This window comes from Pempheris klunzingeri, chromosome 7, assembly GCF_042242105.1.
Source record: "Pempheris klunzingeri isolate RE-2024b chromosome 7, fPemKlu1.hap1, whole genome shotgun sequence".
In the NCBI taxonomy this organism is placed as follows: domain Eukaryota; kingdom Metazoa; phylum Chordata; class Actinopteri; order Acropomatiformes; family Pempheridae; genus Pempheris; species Pempheris klunzingeri.
The window spans coordinates 17920458-17943053 of record NC_092018.1 but is presented as its reverse complement, the minus strand read 5'-3'; the positions used below and the strand labels follow the sequence as shown (position 1 = coordinate 17943053).

Here is a 22596-nt window from a genome sequence, read left to right as displayed (position 1 = left end):
GCCTTTTCATCCTTGGGGAATATGTATAAAAACAGCTACTGTTTCTACACGGTTCATCTGCTGTGGGTGTTAACACAATCAAATGAAAGCTGAGAGTCTGCACTTTCACCGTATGGTCATTGTTTAATTTCAAATCTCGCGTGTGTACAAAGCCAAAACACACCATCCTAATACTTACAGAGTGCATTGCAACTTTGAAAATAACTGAAGCCGAATAAATGGTTGTATAATATGCTGGGCAAATATTTAATTTATATGGGAAAATGGAAATGAGCACCATTAAACAAATAATGGAGCTTAGCATATGTTTAATCAGCAAGACTAAATCTTTCTCTTTGAGTTTTTCACTCACTACACCCTCCAGATCAGTTAGGCTGTGGCTCTTTTTCTGTGTCATTCCGTTTATAAGAACGACAGATACCCGCAAAAATTCTCCATTTGTAATGCAGACTTCCTAAAAACTTCTGGTTGCAAAAGTCTCGTCTGCTGCTGAATAACTGTGCTGCACTGCACACAAAATCTGATTAATTAATTTGTGAACAGCGCTACAGGGGTGGCCCAGGGCTCGAGTCCACTGATACGTTAATCCTAACATGTTCCTGGACTGAGCAGACAAAATCCCCACAATAGCATAATAAACACATGAGACCCCTTTGAGCCTCTCGCAAAAAGAAAGCTACTTCTGATAAGAAGACACTTTCTCTCTTTCTACACAGCCACTGGGCAAAAAAAATGGAATGAGGGCTCGCTAGCACAAAGTGGTCATGACTTCTCAGCATCGCAATGTTTGGATTTTTTTTTTCATTGTTATGCTTTAGGGGTTATTGTGTTTGAACATGCAGCATTTCAGCATTTTTTCTTGTTATTCATGTTTTGTGCAAACTGATGCAGGGAGATATTTGGATTTGTTTTTTAGGATGTTCATTAAGTTTGAATAAATAGGCTGTGCATACTTTAACATATATTATGTTGCTCAGATCTCATACTCACATTGTTTGGAACTTCAGTTGAAAAGAATAATAGGAAATCTGTCTTTTGAGCTGATAACGAATCTCAATGGATGGATTTTGGGATATCCTAGAAGATGAACGTTGTGTGGAATGTGAAGACCTGAGAGTGTGATAATTATTTCTTTAAAACTTGGATATCTACTACCCATTTTCAAAATATACATTCAGTTTACTTTCTCTGGAATATGTTCTGTCACAGTATTACTCACACTCACACCACGTATTTATTCCAGTTGTGGGCTCAATCTTGACCAAAGCCAACATCCAAAGAAATGTCCTCAAGACTAACAAACTTGTTCAAGTTTTCATCGAAGGTCAGAGCGCAATCCACTCAAGCATGGTTATATATTCTTTCTGGCAATTACCAGCAAACTGTCTGACTGTAAATCGATCAGTTTGCTTGGCTAATTTATTGTACTGCCTGGCTAGTTGGATAATATTAACGCCAATTGTGCAATTACCTGCAGCATCAGGTGTGTTGTTAAAAAAGAATGGATTGTTGTAAAATAGTTAAAAGACAAACAAGAAAAAAAGAAACATGAGCACTTACTGTATTGACAGTTCCTCCCCATGTACTCCCCTGGGCACTCGCAGGAATAGTTGGCAACCAGATCCGTGCAAATGCCCCCATTCTTGCATGGGTCCCTTTCGCATTCGTTGATATCTGAAAGAGTCGAGACACACGCACGAAAAAAAAAAAAAAGTGGATTCATTTATTTGAAGCAGACATGTAGGCAATTAGAAAGACCTCATCCTCATTAAAATGCATTGGTAGAGAGCATATATTGAATTTTCTCTGTGTGTTACTTGATTCTGTCCCACAGAAGCTCTCACAAAGACACTGGTTTCGTGAAACTAATAAATCAAATAGTTCCTCAGGAGGCCATTAATGCTAGAACACAGGCCCAAGTTTTGAAATGTTAAGAACAATTAACTAGTGTACTTTTATTTGTAGTTTAATAGTTTAATTATTATCATACTCTTCGGTATATTTTTCATTATGCATTGCTGAAAAACCACCGTTTTGTTCTGAAAACCATGCTGAAAGCCAAACATCAGTATTATAATGATAACAACAGTCTGTTACAAGTCTGCCAATAGTCACATCGACCAGATGATGACTTAATGACAAGAATTTGAGAGAATGAAAACTGCAGTGGAGTTGTAGCCCTCTTTTCGGTCAAATTGCATTTGCCGATGCAATGCAATTTGACTGTTAAACAAAAGGCCACTTCATGGTTTTTTGAACTCTGCACATAGCAAATCTAAAAATAACAAGCCAGCATCAGAATTATTTAATTTAATTATTTTTTAGTGGCGCAAATTGGAAGAACTGCTGCTGGACTCATTCACATCTGCAGAATAGCAATGACACAAGGTTTGGCACCACCTACAGTAATTTTGCCTCAGTCTTTATCTTCAGTCTCTTCATTTAAGTATGACGGAAAGAGAAACACAGACGAGCAGGACACCTTATCAATGTACCACAGAATTATCATCTACTGTACGGCCACCTTTGCCTTGGAATTGTTCTCTGAAACAGCTCTTCTCTGAGTGATTCATCCTGTGACCCTCTACGGATAAGCAGTATAGATAATGAATGAATGAATTAATTAATTAATGATTGATTCATCTCACTAATTACAGAAGGTGACAGACCTAAAACCCCACCCATGACATCCACTTACACACTGTTTTATTATAAGTTTAGTACCAGGAAAAGGGCTTAGAGGAATAGCTTGTGAGCAGAGGGAGGGGAAAAAGGGTAAACTTTTCAACAATTTTGAACAGATTTCTAATGATTTCCAAACTTGCCTATGGCTGCTACAAGACTTTTAATCCTCTAAAACATACTGTGAGTTGTCTATGACTCATAGGTACATTTTGGCTTCATGAATATGTAACCAAGCTTGAGATTTGGAAAGCTTAAGAAAGTGAAACATGATTAAAGAAAGTCTGTCACGGTGCTTCATCTCTCTGAGTTTTTATCTATAAAATCTTTAATAGTCATTTGGGCACATTTGTAATATCTCAGAATGTATCTTTTTTTCTGCAAATGTCTATGCTGCAGTCATGGTCCTCACACATAATGGCTACTGAGGCACTGTGACTGGAAGCAGCGGAATCTTAAATCTACAGCAGGGCTGAATACTCCAAAATAAATAAATAAAGAGAAATAAATGAGAAGGATAGAGGCAGAGGGAGAAAGATGTGAGAAATGTTTTGTGATTCGCCCGAAAAAAATCCATGGGGGACCTGTGAAACATCTATGCTTTGGGTGAAAAGATGTTTTATGAAATTGAGCTGTAAAACATGTCCCAGAAGAAGGTAAGAAACATTGTGCAGGCCGAACCTAAAACATACATCTATTTTTGTTTTCATTCATCTGGTAAACGTGAGTGGACATTTTGCTTGGTCTGTCTGGATGTGTAGGATTGCGTATGAACTTGAATACCATCAACCACTACGTGTTTTATTTCATTAAGTTTTTTTCTTTGTGAGCACGCAGACAAGGCCGCATGCTTCAGATGTGGTTGATGATAGAGAAAAACCTCTGTTTGTCAGTCCTCTGCTGTAAAGCCATTCCGCAATGAGATACAGTAGGTGATAAATCAAATGTACTGCAAATGAAGTGAACAGCAAAACACAGATCCTCCAAATATGTTGCGACTCAACTTGTATATTCGAGCCCATCAGTCTTGAGAAGACTGAAGAAAGTAGTCATACTAGCCGGCATGTCATCTTGTGCCTTACAGAGCACAACAAAAGATTTATTTTTCACAGTTGGCACTAAAAACACTACTCTTGGAAGACAGACTGTATCAACATACAACTATGCTGGACACAAAGTAGGTAGATCAAAGACTTCAGGGTTCCACTCATCTTACACCAAGAATGAACATATAAATGACAACAGATAGAAGTAAAACATATTCACCCAATTCTTCTGCTGTCAAGCTGTGAAGATTCGTACATATGACATTCAGTATGAAGGGTGCTGACATATTCATACATTTCGCTGTTGCACAGATGGTTTGTGATTGTCTGTTTGTGCATGTCTATGTGCAGCAGCTTCCCAGTTTTCCCAAGACATTTTAAAAGCCATTTAATAAAGCCATTAAAGGCCCACTGCGCAGTTGGTGCACGGTCTTCATCTCCCTAAAATTACATCATGGTTGAATGTACACGGTCTACAGTTCGCTGGAGACCATGTAGTTGATTCTACGTGGTTTGCATCATGGAGACTCGACTAGAGAGATGCACTGTGTACATAATATGGACAGAGGCTTGAACCTGAAGCTAAGAGACAGAGAAAAATGATTTCACGATCTTACTCAAACAGTAACAATCCCGTGACATTTGCGTAATCATTATAAAAACCTTAATATGTGTGGAGGGAAAGCAACTTTGAACAGAAAAAAAAATGGATCTCATTTGTCTGACTCATGTAATTTCATGAATTTTGGTTGAAAAAGTTTAATATTTGGTATTTGTCAGGATCTAAATTATTGTTGTTAATAATACTACATAAATGGTGCATGTAGGAGGGGCCAATCACTCAAGCTCCATCATTAATGGTCTGGATTTGAGTGTTTTTGGATGTGTTCAACATTCTAACAACTTGTTATAATCAGATGCAAACTATACAGTAATCAGCAGTTATTGTGCTATCATGCTTTAGGCCAGTTTCCTCATGTTTACCTGTGATCTTTCTTCTGCCACAGCCTCGGCTGTGACTGTGCTTTGATGAGCTAAGTACAGGACAATCTGATATAATTACAAATCCAGAAACAGCCAGCATGACTAATAGAAGAAACTAGCCTCCTACTGACAACACATTATTAGCATAAAGATGAACAAACAAGCACTTGTCAAACGGAAATATCTTGATTACGGGAGGTTACTGCAATCAAGGGGGACTGTGTTTTCATTAATTGCAGCTAGAGGAGCCCTACGATCCTGTTTAGAACTGTAACCCTGAAAAATGCCAACTAGAGCCTGCCTTGTAGGGAACAAAAATGGCCAATCATTATTAACCAATTGAGCTTTTCGGTTTATCAAATGGCGGTACTCAAGAACCACTAATTGTTAGCAACTTGACAACAACAATAAAAACACTAATACAATCATTAATCAAGGGTACAGCCTGGCCATATGAAACATCATCCATGCATTTCAATTTAATTTGCACAGGGAATATTTGGTCTTTACTAATTGTCTTAGCGGAACACTCAAATGGAAATGTGATTTTATAGCCACTTGCGACCACTGAGATATAATGAATTCAATGCATTAACTGAATGCAGATCCATCTGTGAATAAACACAGTAGCCTTCATCTAATTATGTTTATATAAATGACACAAACGTTGCTACTGATTTTTCAGAGTATATCTGTCCATCCATCCTGGAGGCAATCCCAGCTGACATTCAGTGAAAAGTGGCATACACCCAGGACAGGTCGCCACCAGGGCAGAAATGTTCAGTAGCACAAAAAAACCTTTAAAAAAAAATCATTGTCTCATTCTGCACACAGCATAATCCACTGCTATTTCACCACCGTAATCACTCCACTTAAATGAATGATGTCGTTTTCACCCCTTAAGGTCATATCCTGCTTTGTTGCCACCAATACTGTTGGTTCAAATACAAAGGCAAGCCAAATGGCACTCAAATAGCCTGGAGCACAACAGACCAGAAAGAGAGGAAAACACAGCTAGCCCATCTTACAATTTGCTTCCATTTTATGAGAGACCATCAGCCCCTGGGAGATCAGCGCGAGGAAAGTGAGACTTAAAAGTGGTGTATTGCCAGTAAATCAGGTGGGAGAAAAAGGGATTACTTCAGGGAATGCAGTTAATCCACCCGATAAACACAAGAGAAGAGAGGTGAAGAGAAGCATGGAGGGAATGGGAAAGACAGAAATTGAAAGAAAGACACGAGCCCATTGGATGAACATTGTTTACACAACTTCTTTAGCACGGTCACACGCATGCATCCACGGTGTTTCACCTTATTAATAACAGTCAAAGTCTATCTATCCTGCATTGTGTACGTCATTAAAATCTTAACCATGGTAAAACAACATTTTGCAAGTGATACTCTCAGTTTAATGAGAATGGTGGTTATAACGATTTAACAAGCCAGTTTGTGTAAAGATTTCTACGGTGGATAGAAACAATAAAACTACCAGGCGTACAATTTAATGCCATACAACACACTGGCTCTCCAATAATGCTAATTTAGTGAGCCTTATAATGTTCAATTTTAGTTGTAATTGTGTCAGGATGACTACTAAGACTGTATTTAGTGGCATTACATGGGAGTATAATTCTTTGAAGGTGTTATTTTGTTCACCCACTGCATGTACAGTGGTGGACTAAATGCAGTCACTTCTTCTTTCTTCATTGCTGAAAATATTGAACTTCACTGTGATTTTTTTTATAAATGCATTGGTTGTCTTTGAGAGGCATTTCAAAATTAAGATTAATGAAATAATTAATACCACAGACGCTATGTGATCATTAACATCATCAACCCTAACCCTTGCACACACACAGAGTCTCCTAAAACTGAGGCTATGAACCCCAAATTATATTTCTTAACTCATGGTCAGACTCACCATGATCTCACTGGTCCACTAGAACGTCTCGCTCCATGGCTTTTCTCCTCTACTGCTCTCTAAAACGTGTCTCGGTTGACCAATAATGAGAGCAATGAGCAGTGCTGTGTGTCAGGAACTAACAACTGGCTGTGAGTGCTAAATTGGCTATGGTGTGTCCAGAGGGCAGGAACAGGCCTGCACTGGGAGGGGTCACCTGAGCCGTCTCCACTGGGCCGCACTGACGTCTGTAGTGCCTGCACCTGTTACGGCCACACAGCCTGATGAACCTGCTTTCCAGTTCAGTCAACAGTAAAGGTATTGTGTTAAATCTTGCACAAAGAAGAGCTATTGAAGATGTAAATGTGCCACAATGAGGAGTCAAAAAAAAATTCCAGGGTCCATCAGTCCATCAGGTGTATTCAGCCTTTTGTGTTTGACTGAGTGTGAGTAATTTCACAGTAATTGGTGTTTGGAGACACTTCAAATAAAAGGTTAAAGAACTCACACTAAATACTGCTAAGAAACAGCAAACGTACATCTTTTTTTAAATAATACTTTTAAAATAAGCAGTCAAGTTCAGCTTCAATTTATATGCAGTAGCGTTAGAATGTCTGAAACTGACCCAAACAACAACATAAATCACACAAATGATTGAAATAAATGCCTGCTAATAGCTTGTAATCCTCTCACACTTGTAAAGCCCCCAGACTTAATTAGCAGAATGGAAGGTGATGTCCCAGCAGTATTACCCCTACCTCTCACCCACTTACTTCATTAAATTATAGTCAGATGTTGGGTAAAATTGAATGAAGCCTTGTTTTTAATCTGCCAAGACACACAACTGGAGGTTAGTTTAAGATTTTCCTTTCATGTGGATATGTCTCATAGTGTTACATCTCTGCATCTGGACTTGGTTTAGCCTGGGGAAGATTCATCTTATCTGTTTTTATGTCACAGAGCCAGTGGATCCACATGTTTGGTAAGCCGATCCTCTTGACCTCTCTATCTAGAGAAGAAGCAGAGGTTTGACCTCTACAGTCAGTGATCGACAGAAATGAAGTGGACAACCGGTTGTTTATGCCTGCCACATAATTAACCCCTGACCTTGAACACTCGTACTTCCTTGGAAGTAATCATCCTATGTTTTTTTATAGTGGTTAGGCTTTCCCCTGGGACATGCTGCTGACAATACCTTGTGATTTGTGGTGATGCTGCAGATGTTGGATTTCATTCTGAAAAAAAAAGATTGCAGTTTGTGGGCACATAGAATTAACTGCTTTGTGTGCATGAGATTCATTCATTTTTTCATGACTGAACACACGTTAAAGCTTCAGCATATACTATAGATGCAAGAGACATGCATACGCACATATTGTACATACTTTACAGTATCTACGTTAAATAGATTATCTATTCTGTAATGCTACTGTACTTCAAGAAGTGCTGACATGGCCTCAGAGCTGCATCATCCTATATGGACGATCAGCCTTAGATGTTGTGTTTGACGGGTCCTAGCACAGTGAAATGTGTCTAGTCCACACCACACAAGGCCAAGACAAGCCCCGTCTCTCCAAGTTGAGTCAGAGATAGAAGATGGAACATGGAAGTGCCTGTCTCCACTGTCAATCTATCCTGTCAATCTATCCTTTCCTTACCCATGCCACTGAAGTGACTATCACCACATAAGACAGGATTCCTATCCAGGGCCTGATAAAGTCACACAACCAGTGGAAGGAGTCATTTCAAATTACCCACTGTATCCTTGAAATGTGTTTTCACAGTAATATATCCCAGCCTTGGTCATACGCATCTAGGCTCAGCATGAGTATGGATTTTATTGATCTCCCTTACACACATTTCTAAAATCTCTTCTTATATGCAGGTTGGTTCGCACAGTGGTACATGCTGTATGTTTCAAGGGATATGACGATGCATGAAGCTGTGAATTCAGGATTAAGACTACTGTATTCCAAGGACTTGCTTTTTGAAGTGGGATTAGCCCACTGAGAAGTTATTCACAGCGGTACTCCAGAAGCCCTTGGAAAGTTATCTTAGGATGCATTGCAGAGAGGTTCTGAGAAGCAAACACTCATCATTTCGAAGACATGAAGACCGGGGGGCAGCTCCGAAGCTGGAATGTACAGAACGTGAAGAGCCCTCAGCTCGGAGACAGAATGACACTATGAGGAAAGCCTTAAGTGTCATTTTAAGCTTACGGATAGAGCCTCCACAGCAGGTGTGTGAGGGGAATACTGATGTACCTTGAAACAACAGTGTGATCCAAAGGCTCACCTAACATCACCAAGGTGCATTTACTAGAATGTTTAAGAGTCACTACTCGACATAGTATGAGAGGCAGATAGAAAGTGATGGTGGACAAAGAGCAAGCACAGGCTTGATGTGGGGCATATACAATATTGTATTTTACTGACAACCTTACAACCTTGCGTTATATTTAAATGACAAATGGCAACAGAGTTATAGAAACACTGAAGTATGATATAAATGCAGCACTGGCACCTAGACATGCATTGAATCTATGCTGATCAATATAGTGCAGCATATTAGCAAGCTAAAATGAGCTAATAAGTAAAGTACAGCTGAGTGTGATATGCATCCCATTAGTTTTGCAGAAATTAAACCATAGAACATTGGACAAAAAGATCATTTGACCAGATGATGGTGCTGGATAAAAAGTCATATCATTAAAGTTATTATAATTCAATGTCTGGGGACCGTGAATGTTTGTACCAAATTTCACGACAATGCAACGAATAGTTGTCAAGGTATTTCAAGAAGAATAAAAAATGTCAACCTCATGTGGCCCTAGAAAAAAAGTCACAGCATGACCAAAGTCATTAGAGTACATTGTCTGGGAACCATGACAGGTACCAAATTTTGTGCCAATACATGGAGTAGATGTTCACTGAATAAGTGAACAGCTTGACCTGTTGATGCCAGCAAAGGAAAAGTCAGAGGATCATCAGACCGTTTAGAATTTATAGTTTAGGGACCTTGAACATCTTAAGCAAATTCCATGGCAATCCATCCGATAGTTAACAAGATATTTCAGTGTGAAACACAGATGTCAACCTCATGGTGGTGCTGGAGGAAAGCTCAGATGCTCAAAGTCAGTTGGGTTCATCATCTGTGGACAATGATAAAGTCTGTAAAAAATCGCAATCCATCAAAAGTTGGTCAAGATTTGTCTGAACCAAGGTGGTAGACTGACTGACCTACCAACCAACCAGCAGTGCCATCACTAAAGTCATGCTGCTAACAAAGTTCTTCACATTCAGATAAAAATAAACTGCATTATATTAAAAACAAGAACATGACAAGTAGACACAACAAATTTAATAAGTTTAGTTTAAAATATCTGAAGAAAAGGTTGCACCATGACCAAATATTCAAAATCTAGTAAATCACATCCTTCAAAAGAGATGTAGAGAAAAGAGTTTTGATAAGGGTCGGATTCAGAGTGACTTATGCAGAGTTTAATATTGACAGTGCTGCCAAATTAGGATAGTTCAGTGGTTTCAAGATAGTAATTTCACATTGATTTTATTAATTCATTTCCTCAATGACCCTTTTGCTGAACTACCCTTTTCTGTGTCTAATGAGCACAAGCAGAGATTTTATGAACACTTAAAAAGGTACTATCATACCCAACATCAGCCATTCACACATCTATTCAATTTCGTTCACACTGAGTCATATTTATGATTAAATCAGAGGTGGAAAAATACTACATCCTTGCTAGGAACCAGCCAAAATCTATGTTAAAGTTCACAAACTGCATATTTTCATGACCAACCCCCTTTATTTCTTTTTCAGTCACATTGAGTGAACTCAGTTTATATTAAAACAACACTGGTACTAATTTGGCCCCACTGACCATCATGTCTTCATGCAGCTCTGTGTAGTCAAGCTGAACATTTGTCAGAGTTCTGTTTTGGCTTGCAATGCCAGCCAAAAGCCCTGGGCAGGACTGAGTCTAACTCTTTTCCACCACCTGGGATTTGGAAATGCATCTCTATTCATGCTTTGGCCATCTGCCAACAGGTCCGTCCTTACTGCAGAGGCTAGGAGGTGACAGCGCAGCTCAAGTGTCCAAGGGGGCCTTACACAATTAGGCCCTGGTAACAGCTTGTTCCCTACAAGTCCTCCACAGGAAGGATAAACCAGGTGAATGGGTGCTCAGGGACTGGGAACAAGGAAGGAGAAAAAACACTAAATTGAACAAGTACGTCCAGGTTTCTTTTTGGCAATTCTCGTCTCATTATTTGGTTGACATTTTTCTTCACATCATCCAAAGTGCACGTTCCAAAGGCTTTTTTGGCCATTTTCTGTTTTAATCTCAAGGACCTAGCTGAAGATATTAAAAAAAAGAATAAATCCCTTCAAAAATTCTTGCAAAAGTGCTGGCCTTTCTCTAGAAGACGATGTTTTGCTTGCAAGACTGCACTTTGCGCCACCGGGCTGACCATTTTCATTTAGTTGCAACTTCCTAAAGTGCAGCATTGTAGAAAAAAAAAACTTCTTGTCTGTAATTTTGCTAGAAAAACATCACCTTGCCACAGCAGAAAGGTCAACTTACTCAAAGTATGTTTCTACAGCATTTTTCACTTGGTAGGATATGCAGAACTGCTTACTGAAGGAATACAGAAAAGGTGACATGTCACTTTAATGGTGCCAATGATGGGTCAGACCACTTACAGATGAGGCTGTGAGAGCATGCATAAGGCCAACACTGAAAAGATCCGGGTCAAGCACAGATGAATCCTGGTCTGTAATGCCTGGTGCCATTTTTTTATTCAACAAACTATAAAACCCGAAAAAAAAAAAACTTTACAAAAAATGGTGAATTGTGACCTGTCTAGCAAAAGGTTCCTTGTGGAAGGCTAAATAAAATATCTATGTCAGTGGCACGGAGAAAGTAGTCATAAACACCTTGATTCCAGCTTGTTTCCCCAGCTTGTTATCCAAAATGCCCTCTGACAGAGGCGAGATAGGGTCAGCTCCTCCTGGGATGGAGACAAGGGCAGCAGGATACCCAAGAAAATAGAGGTTTGAAGCACAACACTGATCTTTGACCGGGTCTCTTTCACTTTGTAGGTGCATGTACACACATACGTGCACAAGCACAAAGAAGCCCACAAATACTGAAAGCAAACAAAAACCAATGAAAGCTGCCAAATATTACGATTCATAAAATACACACTGAATGGTGGGCCTTTTTCTAAGTAAGTCTATTATTTCAACAGCTACGTTCCGATAATTGCTTTTTTGTTTATTCTGTTTTAAACAAGACAAATGGTCATGGCAGACTGAGTCCATTGAACGATAGGATTTTCCTAAACTATTGCTGCCTCATGTTAAGACTAAAAATAAAAGACAGAAAAAGAAGAAAAAAGAAAGAAGAAGAAGAAGAAAATGCCAAATATTTTACTCACATATATATGTATTGGTTATATACTTAGGATAGGATAGTGTGAACTGCCAGACATAAGTGCTGCTACCATTAAGCCAATGTGCCAGATGCTACCACAATCGTGCCAGCTATGCAAGATGCAAAGATTAAATCAAAGTAGAGAGGCTGCACGACCCGACAGATGCAACTGACTGGAAAAGGCGGGCGATCATCCCTTGTCTGTGATTTCTACTGGTGGAAACACCAAGCCTGGACTGGAGCCACATTAAGACATCAGAAATAAGTGAAAATGTAAATAGGACAAGCAAAGTAGCAGTAAAATATATCTCACCAAATCCCAATGCCTAAAATGCAACCATGCCACAGTTAAGAAAAAAGTGAAATCCTTTCTAGATTGAACTTTTTGGCAACTTTTCATCATGTAATGTTAACAACTATTCCTTCATTCCTTTATTTATTCTTTTCCTGCCTTATGTATACTGATGAACAATGTGTGCGTAGTACACACGAGTAGTAGTGACGCTGACCTCTATTTCTTCACACGAATAAAAAAGTGAAAACATAAAAGTCATCTAGAGGCCACATTTACGGATCAGAATATGATTGAACCGCCACATAAAAGGTGATCCGCGGTTTCCTTTGACACAAATGTGCGGTGCTTTGAACAAAGATAGACTAAATGTGCAGAGAGCTAAAACAACAGGACTGCTGGCCCACAGGCATATCTATCTTTCCATTTTGATCTGCAGAGACTCCTGCGAGACAGAAAGAGCGCGCAGACACACTCAGTCTCTCCACGGCTGTTGATCATTGGCGTCTGACGGTTTGGCTGTGTGATTGTGGTCGTTTCTTTGGATGTTTGGTGGACTATGGACCCTTCCCTCAGGATTCTCCACACTCATCTCTTCCTGTAAATGCAGCTTTCTAACCACAGAGTGAGAGCAGTGGGTGGGCTGTGGGATTGTGAATGTAATGTTGAGAGGGTGTCTGGAAATGGTCGTGTCCTCCACATAGCTCTACATCACAGTAATGGAGCAGTGAGGAGAGCCTTGAGGCTAACACTGTTCACAATAGTTTTGAAGCTACTTCAGGAAGTGGGGGCACATTTTTTTAGATCTATGATACAGAGATGACCTTGGGAAACTGTTGTGGGAGTGAATCCATACTCACAACATAAACAACGTGAGGCTTTTAAAGAAATATGACACTGTGAAGTTGAATACACTGCAGACTATTGAGTGAATAATGTAAATGGAGAAATAGTGAACAATACTGTACTGCTATGCTGCTACTACAGACTGTTAGTCTGAAGTGGCATCGGTTATCTGTGAAAGTTTGTGACCCAAAGAAGAGTAGAAGAGCAGAGGAAGGGCATAGGTATAAGTTAATCGGAAAAAACAAGCTGGCGTTAAAAGTTATTCATGCTAATTTATGGATATAAAAATAAAACTGGTGAGCAGATTAGCATAATTTCAGTAATACTCCCCAACTCTTGTAACCCAGAGGCTGTTAAGACAAAACAGATACCTACAAGAACAGACCTCAGGCACCATGACTAAACTGATGCCTCTGTTTATTTTGAAAATAGGTTAACTTTCTTTGGACAAAGTATTCCTTCCGCCTGTTTTCCATGGAAAAGTTTGTCTTCCACAAACTTTCCCACTAATTTTTAGCTGTACTTAAATCAATCTTAATCCAGTTAGCTAAGCCTGCCCCGAAAATGTAATTTTTCTCAAACTCGAAGTGAAAATCCGCCCTGAAACAAAATTCAGCTATACCACTTATATGATCTAAGACAGTTAGTGGATTTCTGCACATGAACAACTTTCCCCCAGAGCTATAAACTAAATAGCACCATCACTTTGTGGAGCTTCGCCATCGAGATGAATGGGGAGCCGATTTTTGTGGACACAGTGGCAAATTGTGAGATCATTTGTTGGAAATATGGCTTCGTTTTCTGGATCAGAACTGTTATCATTTCCACAAAATAACTCTGGACAGAAGGAGCAAACAAACACTTGTTCAGTCCACATGTTTGGCACTTTGTGCACTGCCAGAGGAGCAGCTCCAGGAGTGATGGAGCATTATCAATGAGGTGGAAAGTCTCTGCATATTTATAGGTCTGGCAAAAAAATCAGATTTTTGCCCATAGATATCAATCTAACCATTTAATAACTTGCATGTTTCCTGATTTGAGATCAATATTCAATATTCAAAGCATACAAGCATGCCGATATTTCAAAAAAACAATATATTCACTGTTAGAAAGGGAAATTTCTATTACTAACGGAAAGGATGTGGGATGTGTAAGGCCTGGTGAGCCATTAACATTTAAGAAAAGGAGAAGGAAATTTCCATGCTTCATTGTGATCTTTGCAGGAGTGACTTTAACAGTGCAGCCTCACAGTTAGACAGAGATAACAACTGCCTCAATCACGGTAAGAGGGAGCAGAAAACCACATGCCCGCCAATCTCTCTCCACGCCACCCACTGTCCTTTCTCGGTGGCCTTCATGGTAGGAGTGGAATATACTGTATGCTGGTTAACAAGAGCTCCCTCCCTCCCTCCCTCCCTCTCTCCTTCCCTCCCCCTGCCATCACAACATACCACCGCTACAAAGTCACCTCCTGTGAGGCAGTGGCAGGTTTGAGAAGGGTAAGTCATTTTTTGCTTGAAAAGGTGCAGGTAACCACTCAGAGGTGTGCAAAGTGAAGTGGTGGGTGTTCACGGGGGCGGAAAGGGGTGCTGGGAGACTGTCGGACCTCTGCCTCTGTCTTGCGCCTGACAAATAGTCTATTGTTGTAAGCAAATGTTTAAGGGGTAAGATGCACATAAACAATGTGCTTTTGATACTCATTCATGCTGCCTCAGGCTGTAGTGCTATTGTCTGTGCTATCGTTTTGCTCTTAAGCAGGCAATCGAGCACAACAAACAGATGACGGCGGAGAATAAGTCAGATCTCTATTTCTCTTCCTCACACTGTATAAAAATACATGTGAAAGCAAGGAGTCAGAGGGCCTGGTGAAACATTAGAGAGGAGACAGAAATAAAAAAAGAAGTATAAGTGCCACCTCCTTACCTTCTGCAAAACACATAAAACAGGTCACTAATGTGGTCCTAAATGTGGTACCAAAGAGTAAACACAGAGAAGTGTCTTTCTTTCTCTTGTGCTGATGAAAGGCAGTCTGTGATCTGTCCCAGGTGAATTGTCCAAAAGTTATGGCTCCTTGTGGCTTCACTTCAGGCCACAGCTATAAACACCAGCTGATTATCCTGTGGCAAGAAGCTGTGGAGGCAGCAGGACTAATACAGCATGATAGCAACTGTCAATACATGATCAAATACAGGGCTACACTTTAAAAAAATCTCACAGATCCTACATTTAACCTCAATCAATCCCGCCCTGCTGGTGTGCTTCAGAGAGAATGGCAAAGACACGTATTGATCACAGAGCAAGATGGAATCTGCTTAAAGGACTTGCAGGCCATAGAGGGATAGTAAGAGGCCAAGTTAGAACTGAGCACCAGTCAGCTGAGAGGCAGTTCAGCCAAGTGAAGAAGCTGATTTTTTTTTTTTTTTACATTGCCTGTATACGTTTCTGCATAAACAGCCACCAGCCTGGATGCACTGGCCCATACTGGTCTGCATTAGCTTTTAGCTTTCTCAATGCTTTGCAGTGAGCTCCACATACAAGCATCACTGAGAGAAAGCTTAAAGGAGTAAAACAAACCAACATCTTTGAAAAAGAGTAAAGAAGACGGAGCTACTCAAAGAGAAAAGAGGGCGACAGATCTTCGTCTCATCTGCCAACTTTTCAAGATATGATTTAGTAACATCGCATCAAATTAAATTATGTTGTTCAACCTCAAAAGTTACACGAGACTGTTTGTGGTGAGACTTTGCGGCAGATTTCTGTGCTGAAAAAAACTTCCAATAAAAATCCCAAGAGTTTATACTTCATTTGTCCTTGATGAGCTGAGAGCGCATGCCCTAAAAATGATCTACAGCCTTATGACAACTGAGGCAATCAGTCCCAATCTTCACACTGTGACAGTTCATTACAATGTTTGGCTACTTGCCCAATAACACGGCGCTTGTTCTCTTGTCACCACTGAGACGTGACGCCACACTATTTGAAAGATGAATGACTTTCTGATCACAATAATAGCAGCGACACTAACCCCACGTTAACCCGGATTTTCCTTGGTGGTGCTGAAACTTGGACTTAAAACTGTATTCTAAAGAAAAAAAAAAAAAAAAACAAAGTCAACAACATTAAGCCCATACATACAGTATCTGCCCATCAAAGAAGTCTGAAATAGCTTGTACTTATTCTAGCTGTCCATGGGCAACATCATTCCTGGCAGTACTTCATAAAACTGGTCTAACAAGCAGAATATGTAGTGCATGTATTTAGGACAACGTTCAAAGGTGTGAAATTGGATTTGGCTCTGACGAAGCAAGGAGACAGTAAGAGCAGAGCTGAACAGTAAGAAGCTATGCTGGCGTACATATATACTGTGTTACATCCGTATAGTACACAGTATATTTACAGTACAAAGCCAAACATCCATCTGAGTCAATACTAATTGAAAACACTGGATTAGATATAAGATCGAAGACAATCCTACAACATGATTCAATCAAACCTTCTATAAATACTGTGTGCTAAGTGAACTGTTCGTTTCTTCAAGGATTTGGTTTAATATTTTACAGTGACTCGTATTTTTCGCCCAGCAGCATACGTCCATTCTGTTGCACAGCTGTGAACACACTGTTAACCAGAAGATTAATGAATGTATTGATGAGTTTATAGTATCGACAGATGCAGTATCAAAGAGCTATGTACAAGTTTGGAATGTCGTCAGCAGTGAAAAGCGGTACATCATAACCTGTTGGGTGATATTCATTAAAATCACTCAGTCACAAAGACAGATTGTTCAGTTTGTCCCCTGTTTTGTGTTGTTCCCTGCGTCCCACAGAGTTCCCAGCCATTTTTTCCCCCTCATTTTTATCCTTTTCAATGAGCTTGTCACTTATCAAAAGCCAACACCATACCATAACAAAGCCAGCTAATCTGTCATTCTACAGGAACAATTATTTATATGCTTTTATCATTTAATTGCAGGAATTATCCATACACTAGATTTGATTATAAATATCTTCAATTACAAAATTGTTCCTTACTTTCCCTCTCTCCATCTCTCTCTCTCTCTCTCTCTCTCTCTCTCTCTCTCTCTCTCTCTCTCTCTGTCACCCACTCTCTTCCATTCATCTGTAATGACCGTGAGGAAAATTGGCAGACATTAATGTGTATTCAGCCCATATCGAATCACTTTCTCACCACCCTAAGGGCTTAATAGGAGACAATAACTGAATTATGACATGAATGCTAGCCAATTTCTCACAATTCTGGCTGGAGACAAAGACAACGACATACTGTTGATATAGTGACTGGTTCCATTTCCTTTTATGGTTTGTGGAAAAAAAAAAAGATGTGGAAACAGACTAAAAACCTTCCTTTTTGACAAAGCATATATTTAAGGGCTGGCTCAGGCCTTAGACCAGCCCCTAGTTATGCTGCTATAGGCTCAGACTGCCGGGGGACTCCTATGGTGCACTGAGCTCCTCTATTCTCTCTCCTCCTCTTCCTCTCCATCGTTATGTCTCATGTCAGTCAAATGTCTGCCTCTAACTTGCTATCTTCCCCGGAGCCTTTCTGTACTTTCTCATCTCTCAGGTTCCTGTGGATCCTGTGGATCCTGGTCCTGGCCCTGCTGATGTGGTTCTCTGGTTCCTGTGGATCCTGGTCCCGGTCCCGCTGATGTGGTTCTCTGGTTCCTGTGGATCCTGGTCCTGGTTCTGCTGATGTGGTTCCCTGGTTCCTGTGGATCCTGGTCCTGGTTCTGCTGATGTGGTTCCCTGGTTCCTATGGATCCTGGTCCCGCTGATGTGGTTCTCCACCAGCCAATGGATGTGCGTCTGTCCAAGGCTACAGCCTGTCCGTCCTTGGGAGCTGGATCTCTCCTTCACTGTGGTGCTCCCAGAGATTTCTCTTTTCCCACTGGGTTTTTTGAGTTTTTCCTTCCCGAAGAAGGAGGGTCATAAAGGGCAGGTGATGCCTCGGACTGATCCACCGGACTGATCCATTGGCCTCATCGACTGCTGGACTCTTTATTAGATTGTTTGTTCGCTTACACTAGTTTATTTCAGTGAACTTTGTAAAGCACTGTGAGACACTCTGTTGTGATATTGGGCTATACAAATAAAATTGAATTGAATTGAATTGAAACAACTAAATAATGACTGACACCAAGTGCCCCAAAATAAAAGCACCTTTCTTTTTACAGTTTGCCACTGAATTTCTTCTTCTTTAGCCTTGTTGAGATCAAAATTGTGAGACAAATAAATAGTTTGTTATTAGTGGTTGACATCTCTCTCTCTCTCTCTCCCTCCCTCTCTCTCCGCCTAGCCCTTTTTCTCTTCAAAACCGATAACGATCCATCTCACCACACAGTTTGCACCATGATACATTAAATCTATTACTTACAAGCACACCTGTGATGAAGGACAACTGTGTGGTGCGGGCTAATGCAATGCTCAGTCAAGCACACACACACCGGCAGGGCAACCACAGGACTTGGCCTATATATCATACTGCAGGATTCTGCTACATTTAGCACTAACAGCAAAACTACGTGCCATTTACAAATCCTGGGATTTATCTAAAATGCAGAAGGCTTTTAAGGCAAAGTATCAATGTATATATTTAATGCTGTTTGTGCATTTCTACTGCTGGCTAGCTGATGTTGGCTCCACCTGTCATATTGCATATTTTCATTTTACGACACATTAACTAGGTTGCACGGTAAAAAGCAGACTTTTCTGCAAACGATATTGACAGAAGCAAGCCATGACACCATCCAATACTTGTTGTGAAATTGACTTTGAATCTGCTGAGAACAGTGACTACTGCTGAGAATACTTAAAAGTGAAACAGACTGCTTCAGAACAAAAAAAAAAAAAAAGTAACTTGAAATATCAAAACAGCTCACTGAGGCTGCCGCTTGGTGTTGCCACGAACACTTATCAAATCAAACAGCTCAGTCGTGTGTTGTGGAATTTTGGCGGACAGGCTGCAGAAAGCTTTGCAACGGCAATCAATAGAAGGTTTCGCTGTTTTAAGAAAAGCAATGTTGCTGATATCCGATTACTTAGCTTTCGGTCTTTGTTACATGTCTGCGCTATCATCAGAATACACTAGTAAAACCTCTCACTACATCATGGTGCAAAGCCAGCAGTGTACCGGTGCAGCTGCAATGACACTCTTGCTGTGTACATATCCATGTTTTTACAACTGCTGGTGCCGGTTACACCCACGTGTCCTTGTACCTCACGTTTTCGCATTAGTGATTACCCTTGTGCCCAGTTTTGGGCCGTTAGAGGCTGAAGAGTTCAGAAAGTCAGTTTAAAGATAGAGTACTGCTCTGTAGAGACCAATGCTCCGGGTCTAACGTGAGGCATTATCTCATAGGCAGCAAAAACCTTCTGACACTAACCTTTATTAAGAGCACGCTCAACAAAAGAATGCAAGTTCAGCATTTCTTTTCTCTAGCAAGCCCACTATCATTTTGCTGAACTTGTCCTTTCGACAGCGACTTACTTTCTGTCAGCTGTTCAACATTTATTCACCGCTCAAGGTCATTATTTGTGTTCTTTCAGATCAGACAGAGAAATCATATTCACAAAAAAAAAAAACTCTTTGATTTAATATTTCATTTTCTGCTAACTGAAGTGTTTCAAGGCTCCACAGACAAACTAGGAAGAGAATGGTCCAACTTACTGTGCTGGCAGTGAACTCCACTGAAGCCCAGTGGACACTTGCAGACGTAACCAATGAAGGTGTCGCCCCTGTAGGTCTCGCTGATCTCACATGTTCCTCTGTTGTGGCAGGGGTTTGGATGGCAAGGCCCTGTGAGGAAAAAGAGGAAAACACTGTTAAGAAATCTGTTTCGTGCCACCTTTTAAACAGTGTGTTAAGACACTGTGACACTGATAATGAGCTACATCAATTTACTTTCTCCTTTACTGTGTATGCAAATATGTTTTAGACAATGTGTGTAGCACACTGTGCGCGTGGATAAAATTAACAGTGACATAAAACATTCTTACACAACCTTACCCACCCAGTGATTTAAGAAAAACTAAACAAATCAAAAGTGCCCACTGCCTGTGCATTTGAGCACACTTGCAGTGAAAAAGTTTAAATTAATAAATAACACCGAGTTGGTCCTTGTGAGACAGTGTATGAGTAGAGCAGTTTGACAGGGGAAACTGAGGATGACAGTAGAGCGGGGAGAGGCTGGCTTTCGGTGACTGCGGCTGGTCTCTGTGGTCTGGAGGGCAGCCCAAGGCATCGTCTGAAAATCACTGAATATGTCCCCTCCAGGAAGGCAACACTTCATGCTCACAGCGCTAACTAGAGAGCACAGACTAGCTGCGAGGACAAGAACTATCACCTGTATGCAAAGAAAAGCATGCATAGCAACCGCACATTAAGAGTGCGGGTGCAAGTGAATTGCTTGACCAGATTTTGGTTGGATGAATATTGAGTCTTTGAATTTAAGACTTTAACCCTTTAACCTCCTCACCAAGAAAAAAGCAATGAAAAAATGTATTCTTTATATATTTTATTTCCTTGGGGCACTAATTACAAAAATCTATGTTTTTTTGTGAACAGACCCCACATTTTTTAAAATATTGGCCTCTACCAAACGGTTGAGATGTCGTAAGTAAAACATGTTTTCAATAAGATATAGTGAGTCAAAATGTGCTCTACCATATGGTTGAGCAGAAGGTTAAAGGGTTAAAAATGACCAACAATGCCAAAACACAGAATAAGCAATTAGGTTATTTGTCATAATAGAGATACATGTTTGCTTTGAAATACATGTAACTTCATGATAAGTAGACATAAACATGCACAATTGAAAAGTCAAACAGGCTAAAGCTCATTTGTGATCCCTGTGCCCACCAGTTTATATGGCCAGTTATCAATAGTGTTCTGTATTTTTATTCCATTGTGCAAAACAGAGTTGGCTTGAGTGACTGCACTGATGTTTGCTGCTCCGTTGGGTATGATGCACAGGCTCACTGGATAATTAATAAGTGACCTTTTGCCATTGGTGCTGCTATTTATTCTTTCAATAACAGAAGGTGCAGGATTGTGGCCAGTCCCGGGCACTGCAGAGAGCCATCACACCAATGTTTTTTAGTGGCAAACATTACATCATTCTAAACTAATAAATATAAAAAAAAAAAATGCTTGTTTCAGATGAAAAATATAGAAAAAAAAAAATCTGTATAAGCTTGGTTACAGTGGCATTCATTCTAGCTCCCAAGGTCCCACTGTGTACAGGACATATTTTGAGTTGTGTGTCGTTTTATGGCAGCCAACTGGTGTTTATGTGACTGAACTCTATGTAAATGTAAGATTAAGAGGTATACATGATCATTGCTCCTTGCAAGACATATATCTTTAACAAAGGGCTCTGTGGCCTTTCTCAGTGTTGCAGTTCTGCACCATAAAGATTATATTAGATCAGCATTCCTGCTGAAAATCAAAGGGTGCTTATGCTGTACCCTGTACCTGGGTCAGTACGGCTCTAAGAGAAGGCCCTCATACGCCAAACACTAATCTGCAAGGGAATTCATACTCATAGCTGCTAAGCACACGAATTCTTGCTGTGTGTGCAGCACCCCATTCATCATTACTATTGTTGTCTTTTTATTATTTGGGTGTGGTGAACATTGGGAAATTTTGCAGCTGCTAGTAGATTTGTGCACTGGTGATATAGCAAAGAAAAGAATTTCAACCAAAAACATTGGTAATGATTAATAACTCAGTTGGAGCACTTTTTCTTCTGTAAGTCTTTTTTTTTTTATTATTCTTTTATCTCTTTAAGGCCAATGTTGATATCCGCAGCTTTGAATCAAAGTTATTACAACTAAATGCACATGACACAAAAAATATTTACAACATGGTGCCATATTACTTCCATCTAAAATCTTTCGGGGGCTAACCTGCAGCAAATGTAAATGATGAGGCTTTGACGCAGAGGTATTGGTTTCATAACTCAAGGGCCTGCCAATAGCTGTCTCATCTTTTAAACATTGAGTTCCAAGTGCACCAGGGCTGTCAAAACTTTATGGATCAAGAGTGGATGGGGAAAACTTTAGAAGTCTTTGACTGGATATTAAAACAAACTTGGCTAAAGTTCATCACATGTTGAACATCAAGTGACCAACGTGAAAAGAAAGTCTGATGGTTTATGTGATAACTTATGGTCACTCCACAGCCTGTAAAAGTCGTGGACAGAAGACACAAAACAGATTTGTTTCCTTGAGCCATTTTTAACCCTCCTGTCTCTTGATGCAATTTCTATTCTAGTCTTTTTACAGTCATATCTTAGAGCTGACAGGTAAACTGTGCTTTGACAGGTCTCTTATTTCATTTTAAGTGATAAGCAACAAGAAGAAGTCTCAAGG

The 22596-nt window shown here is 40.1% G+C and overlaps 1 protein-coding gene across 1 annotated transcript in view; it reads right to left on the bottom strand.

Moving 5' to 3' along the window:
- Nucleotides 1-22596, bottom strand: part of edil3a (EGF-like repeats and discoidin I-like domains 3a) — a 103465-nt gene that overhangs the window by 47503 nt on the left and 33366 nt on the right. The window contains exons 3-4 of the mRNA XM_070833440.1: nt 19892-20020; nt 1561-1674 (exon numbers count right to left, since the gene is read on the bottom strand). Coding sequence (XP_070689541.1) covers nt 1561-1674; nt 19892-20020 — 243 coding nt within the window. The remainder of the gene's footprint in view (nt 1-1560; nt 1675-19891; nt 20021-22596) is intronic.